The following is a 16,510-nucleotide window of genomic DNA, read 5'->3' as shown; positions in this document are numbered from 1 at the left end:
AGGCTAGCAACGTCCTCAGCAAATCTTATCATTGGTATCTTTCCACCTTGAATTTTAATCCCACTCCAGTACCTTCCTTTCATTTCTATCTTTATTTCCTCCATGTACTGGTTGAGCAGTAGCGGAGGAAGACTGCGTTGCTGGCTTATTTTTAATCCGAGTGCTCTTCCGTTCTTAGTGTTCGCTCTCTAATCGTACATATAGCGTACTCGGCAAAGTCTCATTAATGTGACCACCACCTGTGTTCGCCGTCAACGGTCAATAATCACTAACAGACGGCAGGTGGTTGCACTAGCAGTGAAAAGTGTATAAAACGTTTCGGGGGAAACGAAAAACAGTGCAGTCGTTGTCATAATGCAGAAAAAGAGCGATTTTTCTGTCGTCCAGAACGTCATGATTATTGGCTTTCGGGCGCAGGGTGGAAGCATTTCCGAAACGGCTAAGCTTGTTAACAGTTCATGTACTGCTATAGTTAAAGTATACCGTGCATGGTCAAATGGTGCTATCCAAAACCGGCGCAGAGGCAACTGCGGTGTATCACCGGTCGTAGATGACAAGGGTGAAAGACGCAGCCAAAATGTGTATGGGCGAACAGAAGCTATTGATCAAGTGACCGTCCAGATGATCAAGAGGCTACCAACAGTGTCTTCTCAACCTCTGTGCAGCTAAAGTTGCTGCGTATGTACCCCTACAGCTGGCACGTGGTTCATGCACCCATGCTGACCGCTGTTTCGACGACAAAGGCTGGAATTTACACGCCACTACTGCTAGTGGACGTCCACTGACTGTCAATGGATGACATTTTCAGAGGAATCGCGTTTTGTGCTCCATCGAAGAGATGGCTGTTACCCCGTACGGCGTGAAACGTCTGAAAGCAAACACCCTGCAACAATCATCAGAAACGTTCAGACCAAAAGGCGTTACCTGGATGATCCCGTCATTCAGGAAGGCACAATGAATGTACACAAGTGTGTATCCACTCCTACATACGGTTTGTTATGGGACCATCTCCATCAGGATGTTCGCGCCAAGGATTCTCAACCGAGAAACCCAGCGCAGTTGGAGTCGGCACTGGAGTCGGCATAGCAACACTTAGCTGTCGGCAACTTCCAGAACCTCAATGACTCTCTTCCTGCACGTCTCGCAGTTCGAAAATGGTTCAATTTAGAGATGGGCAGACTCGTTCATCCTTGGGAACTAGTTCACTGCTGATCGTTCTTTTTTGGGAACCGTTCATTTTTACTCGTTCACGTTCATATGTGCTTGGTATATGGTTCTTATGAAAAACTGAAAAGTAGTAGTGTAGGTGACTGAAGGATGGAGGGCACCAAGAGGGGGCACTTGCCTCCCCCCTGGAGTATAGAGTTTTTGTTCTTTACAGAATTCTTACACACTTTTAGAAGTAATTTCTGTGATTCTGCAGAACCTCTCGTTTAGCCAATTGTAGCGTTGTGTGGCTGATCGCATGGAAATAAGATAGGGTGGCGCACGGAAAACCGGCCCCGAGTACAGACTGCTCGCCAATTACGGACGATGTGTTGCTCGTTACGAGCAGATACAACAAACAGACAAACATGTAATAATCAGGCAGTGAAGAAATAACAAGCTAATGCAAGCAACAATGGCGAAACAATCGATGACGATGTGTAGAGAGGTGGAGAAGAGAACATGAAAATCTCACGCGACGCGCATGGGCTATAACACATGTAGTCTTGTGAACCTGCTGGTGGCTGTTTCCCAACTTAATAGACCACAAGTGTCTTGTATAAAATTCTTCGTTTCAACTTCCACTACATAGCTATGCTACATTGTAAACAATAATCGTTTACACCCTATATATACTTCACGTTGTCTCTGAGTTCGTAGGCGAAGTAGACTTTATGGAAGCATAAAATAAAATGTGGTTTCCTCATCATACTTGCGTCACACGCTTAGTAAAAATTAGGTTTTTATGTTGCATTATTAAAGTTAATGCAGCAATAATAATAATAATGAAGTTCGCAGTAGTAAAGTTTTTGGTTTGAAAGCTCCTTCTGAACAAATGTTTTTGAGATGATAAGTAAATACGATTTTATGGCAATCTATGTCTTTTCAAATGGAGAGGCACCGCTTTTTCTACTGAGCCAAAATGACCGACAACCCACTTTTTTTTCTTTTTCAAAGAAACCAAACTAGCAGGTAATGCAAATTGGAAACAACCAAACTTAAAAATAATTAGAGCCTTCCTAAATGTAATGTTTTGTATATGAAAGATACACGAAAATCGTTTTATATGAATTTTCTTACACTAAAACTTAAGCAAATTATTGAAAGTTAGTTGCTAAATCAAGTCAATGAAACCAAAAAATATATGAAGAACAAAAAAAAAACTTGCCTTGTTATAAGTATGTCTTCTTCTGTTCATCGATATAATGAAGTGAGCTGATATGCCCTTTTGTTACCTGAAAAGACGTACCTATTACATACAACGTAATTTTTATGTAGTTTACGTAACTATAAAATATTTTTTGACTACCGGTCGTGGACGCTGAATAGCCAGACCCAAGAGCAAGAAAAGTTTGGAACATATGTAAAATGGGCGAGCGCAGTGAACGAAACGAACAACTTGATACTGAACTAACTAGGAGCAGTCGGCAGTGGAACTGAGACGGGTGGTCATGCGAAGAACGACGAGTGCGGCCGAGGGAGACCGAGACTGAGACGACCACGCGACCGAGGCTGGAACGAGAACTGCCGAAGTGACCGCCACGACCGAAGTGGACTAGTGAACTATGAACCGATCGTTCCTCGTTCCCGGGAACTATAAGTAGACCGCCGCGACCGTAGTGAGAACTATGAATCAATCATTCCTCGTTCCCGGGAACTATAAGTAGACCGCCGCGACCGAAGTGAACTATGAACCGATCGTTCCTTGGAATTCGTTCCTCGGTCCTTTAGTTCATCTTGGTGAACCGTTCCTTTGCACCCGTTCGTTCGCCAACTACCCATCTCTAGTTCAAATGGCTCTGAGCACTATGGGACTTAACATCTGAGGTCATCAGTCTCCTAGACTTAGAACTACTTAAACCTAACTAACCTAAGGACATCACACACATCCATGCCCGAGGCAGGATTCGAACCTACGACAGTAGCAGCAGCGCGGTTCCAGATTGAAGCGCCTAGAACCGCTCGGCCACAGCAACCGGCCGTCTCGCAGTGTCCGCGCTGCAAAAGGCGTTTATTCAAGCTTTTGATTGGTGGTCACATTTATGTGATTGGACATTGTATATTACCCGCATTTATAGGACATACACATGTTTTTCAGGGAATTTCGAACAGCAAGCAGCTTGCACTAGTTTCCATTGTGGAGCTACAGTGGTGTTGTTTCATTACCATCGGCCTGGATGAGAGGCTATTTTGTAATTTTTCTCCTATTTCTATCCACTTGCTGTACAAAGACTGCGAGCTGCATTTTTCAAACAAGAAACACCAGCAAGAACCTACTTCTGCATCACGCTGTCTGATTAGTGTTGTTTTCTTATGGAGTTTCTCATAGTCATTCCTGTTACGTGACGCTGAAATTGCATTACCAAGGAGGAATTATTCAGTGGTTTTTCGTCATTGATCAACAGTCTGTCACGTTACACAGCGGCGGATAGTGCCACTGCCCTTTGATTCAACTTTATTGCTTATATGCTGCAATGGCTCAGGTTCGTGTGTCATTTACGCCGTTTCGATTTGCGTATGGCATCCGAGTCTTCAGTGCTATTTCATTTAATTTAATGGAAGCAAGAGTTTACTTGTTTTCCGAGTAATTGCTTTGTAGACATTTACATACAGACCATACTGCTGCAGCCCGCTATACCTGGTTTCGGTTCGTCGTTGGAGCTGTTCTTTGGAAGAGCGTGTGACACCTTTTGCGCACGGCAGAGTCCATCTGACTGCAGAAATCGTGTTTGGAGTTTATGATAAGAATTAACAGCAGAAGGTGACAAAGCAGTTCCTTGATAAATGCTCACTGTCACAGGTACACTTTCCGATAAGCGTGCTGGTTATTTCACTCTGCTCTTCTCTGCAACACCATGATCCTGGAGGACATATCACATAACCTGGTGGGGCACACAATCTAAACATTTCTTAAAATTGGTTAAAGCCAATGCAAGGGATCTTCTTCGTGTTCTTTTACCAGTTACTCGACTGCAATAATTACCGCATTTGTACCATTCCGTCGATAAAGCCCTACTGATAGACTGACAATTTCACATTGGCTTGGAATGGATGTTGAAGGACACTTTCAAAAAGAGTAACCACATTGGATGGATCGCCTTTGCTTCTCAAAAAGTGTGTTGTTGTGATTTTTGATAGCCAGTCGGCGCGTATGCAGCCAGAATACACAATGGTATTGAAGTATTCATTTATTTTTCCAGAATTCTCCACGCTGACCATTACGTCCTGGTTCCTTAAATGTCTTCGTGTCACCTACGGCCCTTGAAACTTTCCTAGTGAGAGTTGATGCAACTGGCCCAGCGAATGTTGATAGTTTTCCTAAATACAACTATGCCCTTCCGAGCTTTGGTTCAAGGCATTTAAAATAAGCTGCTCGACCATCTGTATAATTTTGACTTTTAGTGCATTACAGAACCTGTGTATATAACAGTACGTACGGCAGTGGGGATGAAGTGGGAATGGGAAACTCAGTCGAATTCGAAAGCACCAGTATCGTATACATACACAGCCTGTTGCTTCTATTTGTTTCCCCTTTTCTTTTATACACCAGTGTTGTGACGGGTTTCGTGCTACGTTCCAACTTTTCCGGCTTTGCGTTCTTTTAATGTCTGCCTAATAATGACATAATTGTCTCCACTATTTTTCCACTAGGATCTTCCATAGGCGTTTTTCTGCGTTTGTTTTAGTACTTACTAATTTCATACTTTTACTGCCTACTTTATTTCTTGTACTCCCCGATAGCACCACATTTAAAATGCTTCCAGTTTCTTCTTCCTCGGTTTTCCGATGACCCACCCTTTATAATTTGATTTGTTTTAGCCAGGCAGACAAAACAACAGTGTTATTGGCCCCTGTTGCCCACACCAAAAGTCATTTTAGGTGCGGTAGCTCTCTCTGTCACTATGGTAAAGCCCACCAGCACTCTTAAAAGAAAAAGAGTCTCTTTACGTTTCTTTTAGCCACAATTTCTTCAGAATTTATTAACCCAAATATTTTATGCCTTTTGGCCTCCAATGCTTCTCTTTGGAAGATTAAATGTGTTGTGGTTTCATCCCTGTACCATAGTTTGCCCTTACGGGCTTTCTGCTGTATTCCTATCGTGCGCAGCTGTTTCTTGAAGTGCCCAAGGCAAATCATTAAACTGACTATGAATTTAATCTGCCTCCTGTTCAAACCTAGGATGACAGAACTTCTCTTTAAATATGATTTAGGCATCATTAGCTTGCCATTTCTGTTTTTTTTGTTTTCGGGTTTCCTAACCCAACTGTGTAGTTTAGATTTTACAGTCGCTTTAATGGTAGATAGGAGGGGTGCCGGTCCAATAACTGCAGTCGTTATCCCTGCCGTGGCTGGTCTATCAAGCAGGTAACCAGGACCCACAGCTGGTTTCCTCTGCTACTTTCCCATTGTCTCATAAGAATTTAATGGCATTCTGCAACTATCTTTGATGTCATTGTAGAGGATGATAGAGATTTCACAGCTACTTGCCTGCCTGACTGTATGTAGGTGCTACAGTTCTTGTCAAGAAGATTGAATAAAAGACTACGCAACTCCTCGAAGATATCAGTGAAGGTGTAACAACCATAAACTAACAATTGCAGCAAATAAAACGGTGCACTTACTACTGAAAGACGAACTTAAGAGAAACCCCAGCAAATTAAAGAGTAAAGAAATGGATCAGCTGTAATAAAATATTTTCATATATTTAGCAACGTGTTGTGTAACACCTGTAGTTTAAATGAAATAATTGTTTATTAAGCTTAGATAAAGTTTTACCTTACAGACGACACAAGCACCATGCATACAACACGTAGAAATAAGGAAGTAAAACATGTACAACTAAATCACATGTGACCTGTAACAAATGTAGCATAAGAGTAATACAGATACTTAAATTTGCCAGACGAATGTGAAAGATTCATTTTGCACATGAACTCGAATACGATAGGTTCGTAGACTGCCAAACCGTAACACCCGAGATAGCTTGCTGGTGGGACATCTAATACATTCTACGTACTTTCCCACTATCTTTTATTTCTCCTTCTTAGATGCCATAATCTTGTTATTTTTACGACATTTTTCGAATTATTATATTCATGAGTTAATGTATCATAAAGCCATTCTGTCTTTCTAAATTCCTATCTTCTACATATAAAATGCTAATATTTATGGAATACTCCGTCGGGTTTTGGAGGAGCATAGACATGTTAAACACTCGAATAAACATTATAAATTTTCCACAAAAATATGTATTTAATAGTTCGTTATGAACGACAAAAAATGGCTCTGAGCACTATCTGTGGTCATCAGTTCCCTGGAACTTAGAACTACTTAAACCTAACTAACCTAAGGACATCACACACATCCATGCCCGAGGCAGTTTTCGAACCTGCGACCGTAGCAGTTGCGCGGTTCCGGACTGCGCGCCTAGAACCGCTAGACAACCGCGGCCGGCTATGAACCACATCTCGACTTCTTAGGTTGTCAGGTAACTTACATGACGATGGCCTAAGAAGCCGAAAGCAGGTTCATAACGAACTACTAAATATATTTTATTGTGGAACATTAATACTGTCTATTCAGATTTTAAAGTAAATTGTTAATGTTAAGTATTTCCGTTTCTTAATTAGAAAGAAGCCGAAAGAAGGTTCATAACGAACTACTAAATAAATTTTATTGTGGAACATTAATACTATCTATTCAAATTTTAAATTGTTAATGTTAAGTATTTCCGTTTCTTAATTACTTTTAAGTGGTAAGTATTTAAAGCTACAATATTGTTAATAATGAAAAGAGTATAAAAATAAGAAGAAAACAAATACGTTTTACATTCTGTATATGTACAATTTTATATTGTGAACATCCGACTTGTCTTAGTAACAAGATAGCAGGTCATTTGTAAATGGCAGCAAATAAAACTAAAAAGAAAAGATACTAGTAACACCTACAGAGATTCTCCCCCTCACATTTTCTGATAGCTTCCCTAGAGGCATTGCGCTCTCTAGTCTGCTCTGTACTCCGTATATCCCGACTTCAGCATCTTCTTCTCTTTCAGACTCGTCTGTAAGCCAGACTACTTAACCTGAACGAGATAATGGTTCCTTATTCCACTGTTCCCACCATCCTACTATTATAATGAAGGGTTTATTGAAGCAGCTGGAAGTTACAGTATAGTCATTTACCACTGCCCCAATCATTTCTGTATTTACCACATCCATTATTCTGCATGTCCTACATATTTCCAGTTTTCAGCCTATATGATCCTCCAGCGAAATCTATTGTAACCCGAAGATACAATGGAGTCTGTCCAGTGTGGTATCCATAGTAGCAGTGAGTCTGCTGCTAATCCGTCCTTTATGGCTAGACCGGCCTATCTCTGCACCATCTCGAGGTAATTAACAGTCAACATCTGTTCTACTTTTCTCCCCCATACTGCAACTCCATGAATTATCTGATTACGGAGACGCGTACCCAATCTGCGTCCTTACTTCCACACAATGTTGTCTTCCAGACATAGAACTGTCAAGAACTTCTTCCTCGTTTCCCCGTATGTATACCTATGGTAGTAGAGCCCTTTACTGAAATAAGCTTTCTTCGCTTGTGTGAATCAAAATCTGACCTTACTACTGTGCAGGCCACTCAGCCAGACTTGTCGACATATGGAGTTCTCTTTTTAAAATATGTTCTTGTAATATTCAGTTATAATTCATTCAGCTGTACGAGCCAAGTAAACTAGTCGCCTCAAAAGTCGTTTACTTGCCTGAAGTGCTGACGACGAATCTGTCCCCCATGCACTCGATATGTCCAGCCAATAGGGAACGCGCAGGAGCACTAATCATTAGTTGACTATTAGAGAAGTATCGACTAATGTCTCACTGCTCTGTCTTGTACCGGCTCCAAGCTAGCAACCCGTGTTTTCTCCCTGCTCTATTATGGAAGTAAGTCGGAAAAGGCCAAGTTATACTCGTATTTCCCGGCCCCCACAAGAATGGCAACTTTGCGTGACCAACCTGGACGCGACCAACTGAGCCCCTCAGAAGGAATAAACGTGTTCATGAAACATGAGAAATTCTCCCAATTCAACACTCCCAAAAGATCCAGTAACTTTCTATCCTGTCTAAGCTCTCTACATAGTCATCTGGATTCCTACATGGAAATATCTATGACTACTTCATCATTAATATCATTAATTTTGTTGTTAGGCAAGCCATTACTCTCTCTTTTACTATAAGGGTCGATAAAAAAGCTTCCGTTCGAAAGCCGTACTGTCTAGAATCGGTATGCCAATCGAGAAAAATCGCCGTGAGCATTGAGGCCATCGTCCCACCGACGCACCAGGCTCAAGATATCCGTTTGGTAAATCAGCGCTCTTGCTGCGTGCAGAAGTGCATAGCTCCCTAACTGCTTGCTGCACATCCTCAACCGAAAGGAACCGTCGACCCTTCGAAGCTATTGGTAAAGCACCGGAGGCATGATAGCAGCATGGGGAAAATTCATCACTAGAGGAAGGATGCTCAGATGTCTCCCACTTGAGTTGTCGTAACTTCTGCATTACGACTTTTGTGATACGGGAGGGTGCATTACCATGAAGCAACAGTACCCAAGGGCGAACCATTCCAGAAAGGTGTTTTTAGACAGACTTGCTGCCCCATAAACATTTTTAATTCTCAGATGGATATCCACCAGTGTTTTTTATTTGGCAGCCAAGAAAAGAATAACAGCACGTTGGTCCTGTTTAGAAGCACCTGGTAATAATGTCGCCATAGTTAACGTTTCCGCACGTACCACATGCACGTCGGAAAGACACATTTGCCAAACTTATACCTTGCCTACATATCCTTGCTTATACAATGATAAGCCAGAACATTAAGACCACTGCCCACCGCGAAAGTGAATGCCTCCTGGTGGCGATGCTGGCACGTGGCGCAGTAAGAAAAGAACGTAAGCGTAGGAGAGACGAATTGGCACTCAAACTAGCGAAGATACGGCTCGCAAATGCGGAAATCCACTAATATAAGTAGTTCTGACAAAGGGCACATTCTTATGACGCTACGGCTGGAACTGATAATTTCTGAAAAAGCGTACTACTGCCGTGAGCGCTAAAAAAACGTGGTTGAAGGATGGAGAAATAAGGAGCAGGCCGTATGGTTTTGGTCGACCACATCGCATCCAAAACATGAAGGCCGGAGGATCCCCGTCTGTAATCCAGAACAGACAGCGATCTGTGGCAAATCTGACGAAAGTATACAATGCTGCTGCAGGCGCAAGTGCTTCGGATCACATCTTTCAAAGGCCATTGTTGAACATGGAGCTCCACATCACACGACCCCTAACTGTCCCAGTGTTGACCCAAAGACATCGACAGTTATGGTTCCAATAGCACAGCTTCACTGAGTTGTCACCGTGGATCAATAGAAACGTGTCACCTGTCGAATGAACCGCATTCTTGTTACAACAGGTCCATCTTTGGATAATTACACGCCGTCATGCAGGCGAATGGCTGCACGAAACATGCATCGGGCCACAGATGCCGGCCAGTGGGAACAGAGTTATGCTGTGGGGTACACTGAGTTGGGATTCCATTCGATCTATGGTGCTAATCGAAGGCAACATGACAGCAATGAACTACGTGAATCGATTTGTGCTTGAAGTCTCCCCTACGGTGGTGACATCTTCCAGCAGGATAACTGTTCGCGTTGCAATGTCAGAATCGTGCTACAGTGGTCGAGGGGCATTGTAGTGAACTCATATTGATGGCCTCACGGTAAGTCAGGTCTCATTATCAGGGCGAATATACTAGGCAATTAAATTATTATTCAATTAAACTATTAATATGCTGTTCGGGTGGTGAGCTGCGTTTAGGAGTGGGGATGGCGGGCGGGTTTTCGTTGTTATGTATGTTTCGCATCTTAATGCGGGTGACCTTGAACTGGACTTAGTCTTTGGCGAGGCTGCTGCAACGACACGTCCAGAATTGCTACAGAGTGGGCCCAGGAACACTCTTCCGAATTTAAACACTTCCACTGGCCACCAAACTCCCCATTCGTGAACATCATTGAGCATATTTGGGATGCCTTGCAACGTGCTGTTCAGAAGAGAACTACACCCCCTCGTACTCTTACCGATTTATGGACAGCTCTGCAGGATTCATGGCGTCAGTTCCCTCCAGCACTACTTCAGACATTAGTCGAGTCCATGTCACGTCGTGTTGTGGCACTTCTGCGTGCTCCCGGGGACTCTAAACGATATTAATTAGGTTTACCTGTTTCTTTGGCTCTTCAGAGTATATCGAGTGCCAGTTGCGTGACCATAAATCACTATCCCGTTATTTGCGGTAATTGATTGACCTGTGCGTAGACATCTGGTGCTATGTGCTTCTGGAATCGTGTCAAGCAGAGTCTTTGTTGTTCTGTGTTTGAGAAGTGGAACAACAAGCTACCAAACAGGTGGTCATAATGTTTTGTTTCATCGGTGTATACCCGAATCGGAGTCGCGCTACGTTGCAATAGGTTGCAGCAACGCCCTCAAGTGGAAATCGGCTTCAAATGGTTGTGATTTACTCCCATCCACTCCTCCTCCCGCACCTTCGTATAGCTTTAGTTAGATAGTTACATGTTTCATAGATCATCTGAACGATTCTTTTATCGAAATGATGTGGAATGAGTCAGTTTACAGGTATGTATACATGACTGGTATTAACGTTAATGAAGAAAGTATTATTTTTATTCCCACCCCATGCAACTACACTTAATTTTTATAAATATTTCAAAAAATATTTTTTTTTTTGCCACCAGTTTTTAAGTAGAAATTCGTCAATGATACAGAAAGAGTTGTGAAGGAGAAAAGATTTTAAACTAAACACTTGCTTCGCTACCTGTCATACATTTTCTGCTATTGGGCAAATGATCGAAATTTTTTGTTGCTGCATATTGGACTTATTTCTGAGCCACTAACAGCTTTAACAACGCATAGTAAAAGTTGTTGTTCCCTTCAGTGTTGTACGTGTGGACGTCACTGTTCTTGTCAAACTGTGGTGGTTTATTTGTGACGAATTTCATTAGTGAATATATGTATTGTGACGCCGCAGTTAAATTGCTTGCTCCATAAAGAGATACCTACATGTCGTCTGTGGGTGAACACCATGTATTATTCCTACTGCTTGCTTTTGTACAATCAATGCTATCTTTCTAAGTGACGAGTTGGCCTAGTAAATGTGCAAAATACGTTAGGAGGTTTGTACGTTTGCTTACAAGATCAGCATTTGTGTTGCCGAACTTAACTGTTTGAAAAGCTCAACAATATGCTTCTTCCACTTTTAAGTTTTCACCAGTATGTACAACCAAAGATTTGGAGCAATGTACCCTATTTACTGACTCCTGCTTATGTGCTGCATCAGTTGTTGGTATGAATGTATTTGTTGTTAAAAACTGAATGTAGTGTGATTTTTCAAATTTTTGGGAGAGTCCACTATCAGACAAGCAGTAATAATTCCTTGGCGAATACCAGTTACTATATCTTTTGTTGCCTTGCCTCTAATGGGTTTTATTATAACACCAGTGTCGTCTGAGAAAGTCCCAAATTTGCTTGCTGAATGTTATGAAGAAAGTCATTCAAATATACAGGGTGGTCCATTGATAGTGACGGGACCAAATATCTCACGATATAGGCATCAAACGAAAAAACTACAAAGAACGAAACTCGTCTAGCTTGAAGAGGGACACCAGATGGCGCTATGGTTGGCCCGCTAGATGGCGCTGCCATAGGTCAAACGGATATCAACTGCCTTTTTTTAAAAATAGGAACCCCTATTTTTATTACATATTCGTTAGTATGTAAAGAAATATGAATGTTTTAGTTGGACCACTTTTTCGCTTTGTGATAGATGGCGCTGTTATAGTCGCAAAACGTATAAGTACGTGGTATAACGTAACATTCCACCACTGCGGACGGTATTTGCTTCGTTATACATTACCCGTGTTAAAACGGACCGTTTACCAACCGCGGAGAAGGTCGATATCGTGTTGATGCATGGCTATTGTGATCAAAATGCCCAACGGGCGTGTGCTATGTATGCTGCTCGGTATCCTGGACGACATCATCCAAGTGTCCGGACCGTTCGCCGGATAGTTACGTTATTTAAGGAAGCAGGAAGAGTTCAGCCACATGTGAAACGTCAACCACGACCTGCAACAAATGATGGTGTCCAAGTAGGTGTTTTAGCTGCTGTCGAGGCTAGTCCGCACATCAGTAGCAGACAAATTGCTCGAGAATCGGGAATCTCAAAAACGTCGGTGTTGAGAATGCTACATCAACATCGATTGCACCCACACCATATTTCTATGCACCAGGAATTGCATGGCGACGGCTTTGAAAGTTGTGTACAGTTCTACCACTGGTCACAAGAGAAATTACGGGACGATAACAGATTTCTTACACGCGTTCTATTCAGCGACGAAGCGTCATTCACCAACAGCGTAACGTAAACCGGCATAATATGCACCATTGGGCAACGGAAACTCCACGATGGCTGCGACAAGTGAAACATCAGCAACCTTGGCGGGTTAATGTATGGTGCGGCATTGTGGGAGGCCCCCATTTTATCGATGGCAATCTAAATGGTGCAATGTATGCTGATTTCCTACGTAATGTCCTACCAATGTTACTACAAAATGTTTCACTGCATGACAGAATGGCGATGAACATCCAACATGATGGATGTCCGGCACATGGCTCGCGTGCGGTTGAAAAGGTATTGAATAGCATATTTCATGACAGGTGGATTGGTCGTCGAAGCACCATACCATGGCCCTCACGTTCACCGGATCTGACGTCCCCGGATTTCTTTCTGTGGGGAAAGTTGAAGGATGTTGGCTATCGTGATCCACCGACAACGCCTCACAACATGCGTCAGCGCATTGTCAATGCATGTGCGAACATTACGGAAGGTGAACTACTCGCTGTTGAGAGGAATGTCGTTACACGTATTGCCAAATGCACTGAGGTTGACGGACATCATTTTGAGCATTTATTGCGTTAATGTGGTATTTACAGGTAATCACGCTGTAACAGCGTGCGTTCTCAGAAATGATAAGTTCACAAAAGTACATGTACCACGTTGGAACAACCGAAATAAAATGTTCAAACGTACCTACGTTCTATATTTTTATTTAAAAAACCTACCTGTTACCAACTGTTCGTCTAAAATTGTGAGCCATATGTTTGTGACTATTACAGCGCCATCTATCACAAAGCGAAAAAAGTGGTCCAACTAAAACATTCATATTTCTTTACGTTCTACACGAAAATGTAATACAAATCGGGGTTCCTATTTAAAAAAACGCATTTGCTATCCGTTTGACCAATGGCAGCGCTATCTAGCGGGCCAACCATAGCGCCATCTGGTTACCCCCTTCGAGCTAGACAAGTTTCGTTCTTTGTAGGTTTTTCGTTTGACGCTTATTTCGTGAAATATTTGGCCCCGTCACGGTCAATGGACCACCCTGTATATAAGGAACAAGAATGGACAAAAAAAAATTTCCCTGTGGTCTCCCTTCGTGATATTTTTTTTTTCAGTCTTTCGTTTGGACGTCGTTTGAATTATGCAGAGCAACCTTCCGATTTATTTATCTGTAAACCATGTTGTGTGATAAATATGCTGTCCTCCCCTTTCGACAGTTCTCTAAAGTTCTCCTCACATTCCCTTATCGAAAGGCATTAGTGCGACACGGTTCTGGCGGTTGGCAGGTAGCGGCCGCATGGGACCGCTGCCACCCGAGCACCCGGCGTCGGTGCTGCCGCCGGGGGCGGCGGGGGCGTCAGCGGGGGCGCCTTCGGTGGCGGCGGCGCTGCCCCCGGGAGCGGGGGCGCACCAGCAGCTGCAGCAGCCGCAGCAGCCGGGACAGGCCGCCGAGGGCGAGTGGCAGTGGGGCGGCTGCGGCGACAACGTCAACTTCGGCTACCGCCGCTCCAAGGACTTCATGGACGCGCCCTACCGCCGACGCTCCGACATCAAGACTCTCGTCAAGCTGCACAATAACGACGCCGGCCGCCTGGTGAGTAGGCAGCCCCGCGCAACACGCACTGGTTTGTCGATGGGGGAAGGGGGACGGAGCGGGTCAGAACCCGCTAGTGCGGTGGCGCTCGTTTCCCAGCCGGCCGGTTCAAATTGAGGTGGTGGAAGAAAGTATCTTCATCGTCAGTATTTGGCAGGAAATGGAGAGAGAGGCGTTGGACCACAGTTCCTGATCAATGTCTTGGATTGAAATCGAAACCGTACTGTCTAGTGAAGTGATCGCGTGTGACACTCACCCACCGGTCGGATGGGAGCGCTAACAAGGGGAGGCCACGACGTTTGGAACGCGGATTTACTGCAAACTTCGTACACTCGTAGTACTCCATGAAGACAACAAAATGTGTAAGCAGTAGCGTGTACTTCTCAAGCGTTATTGAGAAAATCGCAAGATAATTTCTGTAGTCAAATATATATCTGTGCCTGGCCATTTTTACCATGAAGCGGCGGCAGCCGAGTGGTTAGCGTTCAAGCCCCAAAGTCGCTGGATCGAGTCCCGTTCGTCTGTTTTCTCTTTTTCTTTTATTTTTAACACAGTCATTTTCTTTACTATTTATATTACATTTGATATAATGGGGACAATACGTGTAATCGGATGAACTTTTATTAAATTTACAATGTTATTTGGTAGTCTACTAATTTTTATTATCACAAATAATGTAATATCCATAAGTATCGGCTATTAAACGACCAAACGCATAAAATGATCCTGAAAATGTATACTTGTCCGTGATTTGAGAAATCCCTTATACCTGGGAGGAGTCCGAAACGACTTGTTACCTCCAAGTTTTGACCGGCACAGACGGCTTTCGAAAGATGTAGAATTAATCGTCGCTTTCGACGTTACGAGTGCAAGTTGCAGGATGGTATTTTTCGTAAAAACATGGAAAACATAAAGTTAAACGACACCAGCTGCATTGAATAAATGCTATGTTTCCGCATAGGCAAGGTCTTTTGACGTTTTCCGTGGAAAAACAAACCTCGTTAACATTTTCAAAAATCTCTCTTTCAGACGATAATTTGTAAGCAAACCATGCATAACGCAGTATTTCCTTAAAAATCGGCGCTGATAATTGGTTATGCAGTATCGAGTGTATTTTAATAGCGTCTTCCGAGAAGCAGTTTCTCGTTCTCTTTCGATTAAATACGAACAGATTTGAAGATACGGACAAGCATACATTTTCAGTATCACTTCATGCGTTTGGTCGTTTACTAGTCGATAGTTATGAATATTATATTATTTGTGATAATAAAAATTAGTAGACTGCCAAACAACATTGTAAATTTAATAAAAGTTCATCCGATTGTACGTATTTTTCCCATTATATCAATTGTAATATAAATAGTAAAGAAAATGACTGTGTTGAAAATAAAAAAAAAGAAAACTGATCCAGCGATCCAGCAGCTTGAACGTCAACAACTTCTTTTTTGTTTTTTTAATTTTGTTCTATATTGTTTGTTGAATTTGTTCAGGGCGGACGTCCGATGACACCCGTTCAGTTTGTTCGTTGATCCGTTCGCTCAGTTTTTTTTATTAGAAAGGGTATCTAACACACTGACCGAACGCGCTGAGCTACCGTACCGGCACCACTTTTTCTTTTTCTTTTTTTTTTTTTTAAATTCATTTTCTTCGATATTGTTCGTTGTGTTTGGTCTGGGCGGATGTCACAAGACATCCGTTCAAGTTGATCGTTGATTCTTGGACTCAGCTTTTTTTTAATTACAGACAGCACGCAGCCCTCTGACCGAACACGCTGAGCTACCGCGCCGGCGCTCCACTCGGCTACAGCCGCTTCATGGTAAAAATGGCGACGCGCAGGTATACATTTGACGACCGAAATTATCTTGCGATTTTCTCAGTAACACTTGAGAAGTACGCACTTCTGCTTAAACATTTTGCTGTACTCATGGAGTACTACGAGTGCATGAAGTTTACAGTAAATCCGCGGTTCCAAACGTCGTGGCCTCCCCTTGTAAACCTGTGGCACATAGACTCCGCACTTAGCACACACCCACTAGTCAACTACACTCAACAGATACGCGTAAGACACAACTCTTTTACACCACAGGAGAGGGTGTTTGTTTCTTTCACAGGAGAAGAACAAGAAAGGCTTGCCACCTGCCACAAGGCTTCATATACGAATCTCTTGCATTTAGTAGATGATCGCTATTACTCGTTTATCATATTCTGCCCATTTGCTGTTCTTTAAGATTTCTCCAAGTTTCAGAGTCTTC

The 16,510-nt window shown here is 42.8% G+C and overlaps 1 protein-coding gene across 1 annotated transcript in view; it reads left to right on the top strand.

The window, feature by feature from the left end:
- LOC126237273 (protein Wnt-6) overlaps positions 1 to 16,510 on the top strand; it is a 661,913-nt gene that overhangs the window by 637,082 nt on the left and 8,321 nt on the right. Inside the window, exon 4 of the mRNA XM_049947203.1 lies at positions 13,951 to 14,258. Within this exon, the coding sequence (XP_049803160.1) occupies positions 13,951 to 14,258 (308 nt within the window). The remainder of the gene's footprint in view (positions 1 to 13,950; positions 14,259 to 16,510) is intronic.

Source organism: Schistocerca nitens, chromosome 2 (genome assembly GCF_023898315.1).
Source record: "Schistocerca nitens isolate TAMUIC-IGC-003100 chromosome 2, iqSchNite1.1, whole genome shotgun sequence".
NCBI lineage: Eukaryota > Metazoa > Arthropoda > Insecta > Orthoptera > Acrididae > Schistocerca > Schistocerca nitens.
This window is presented reverse-complemented; position numbering and strand designations above follow the sequence as displayed.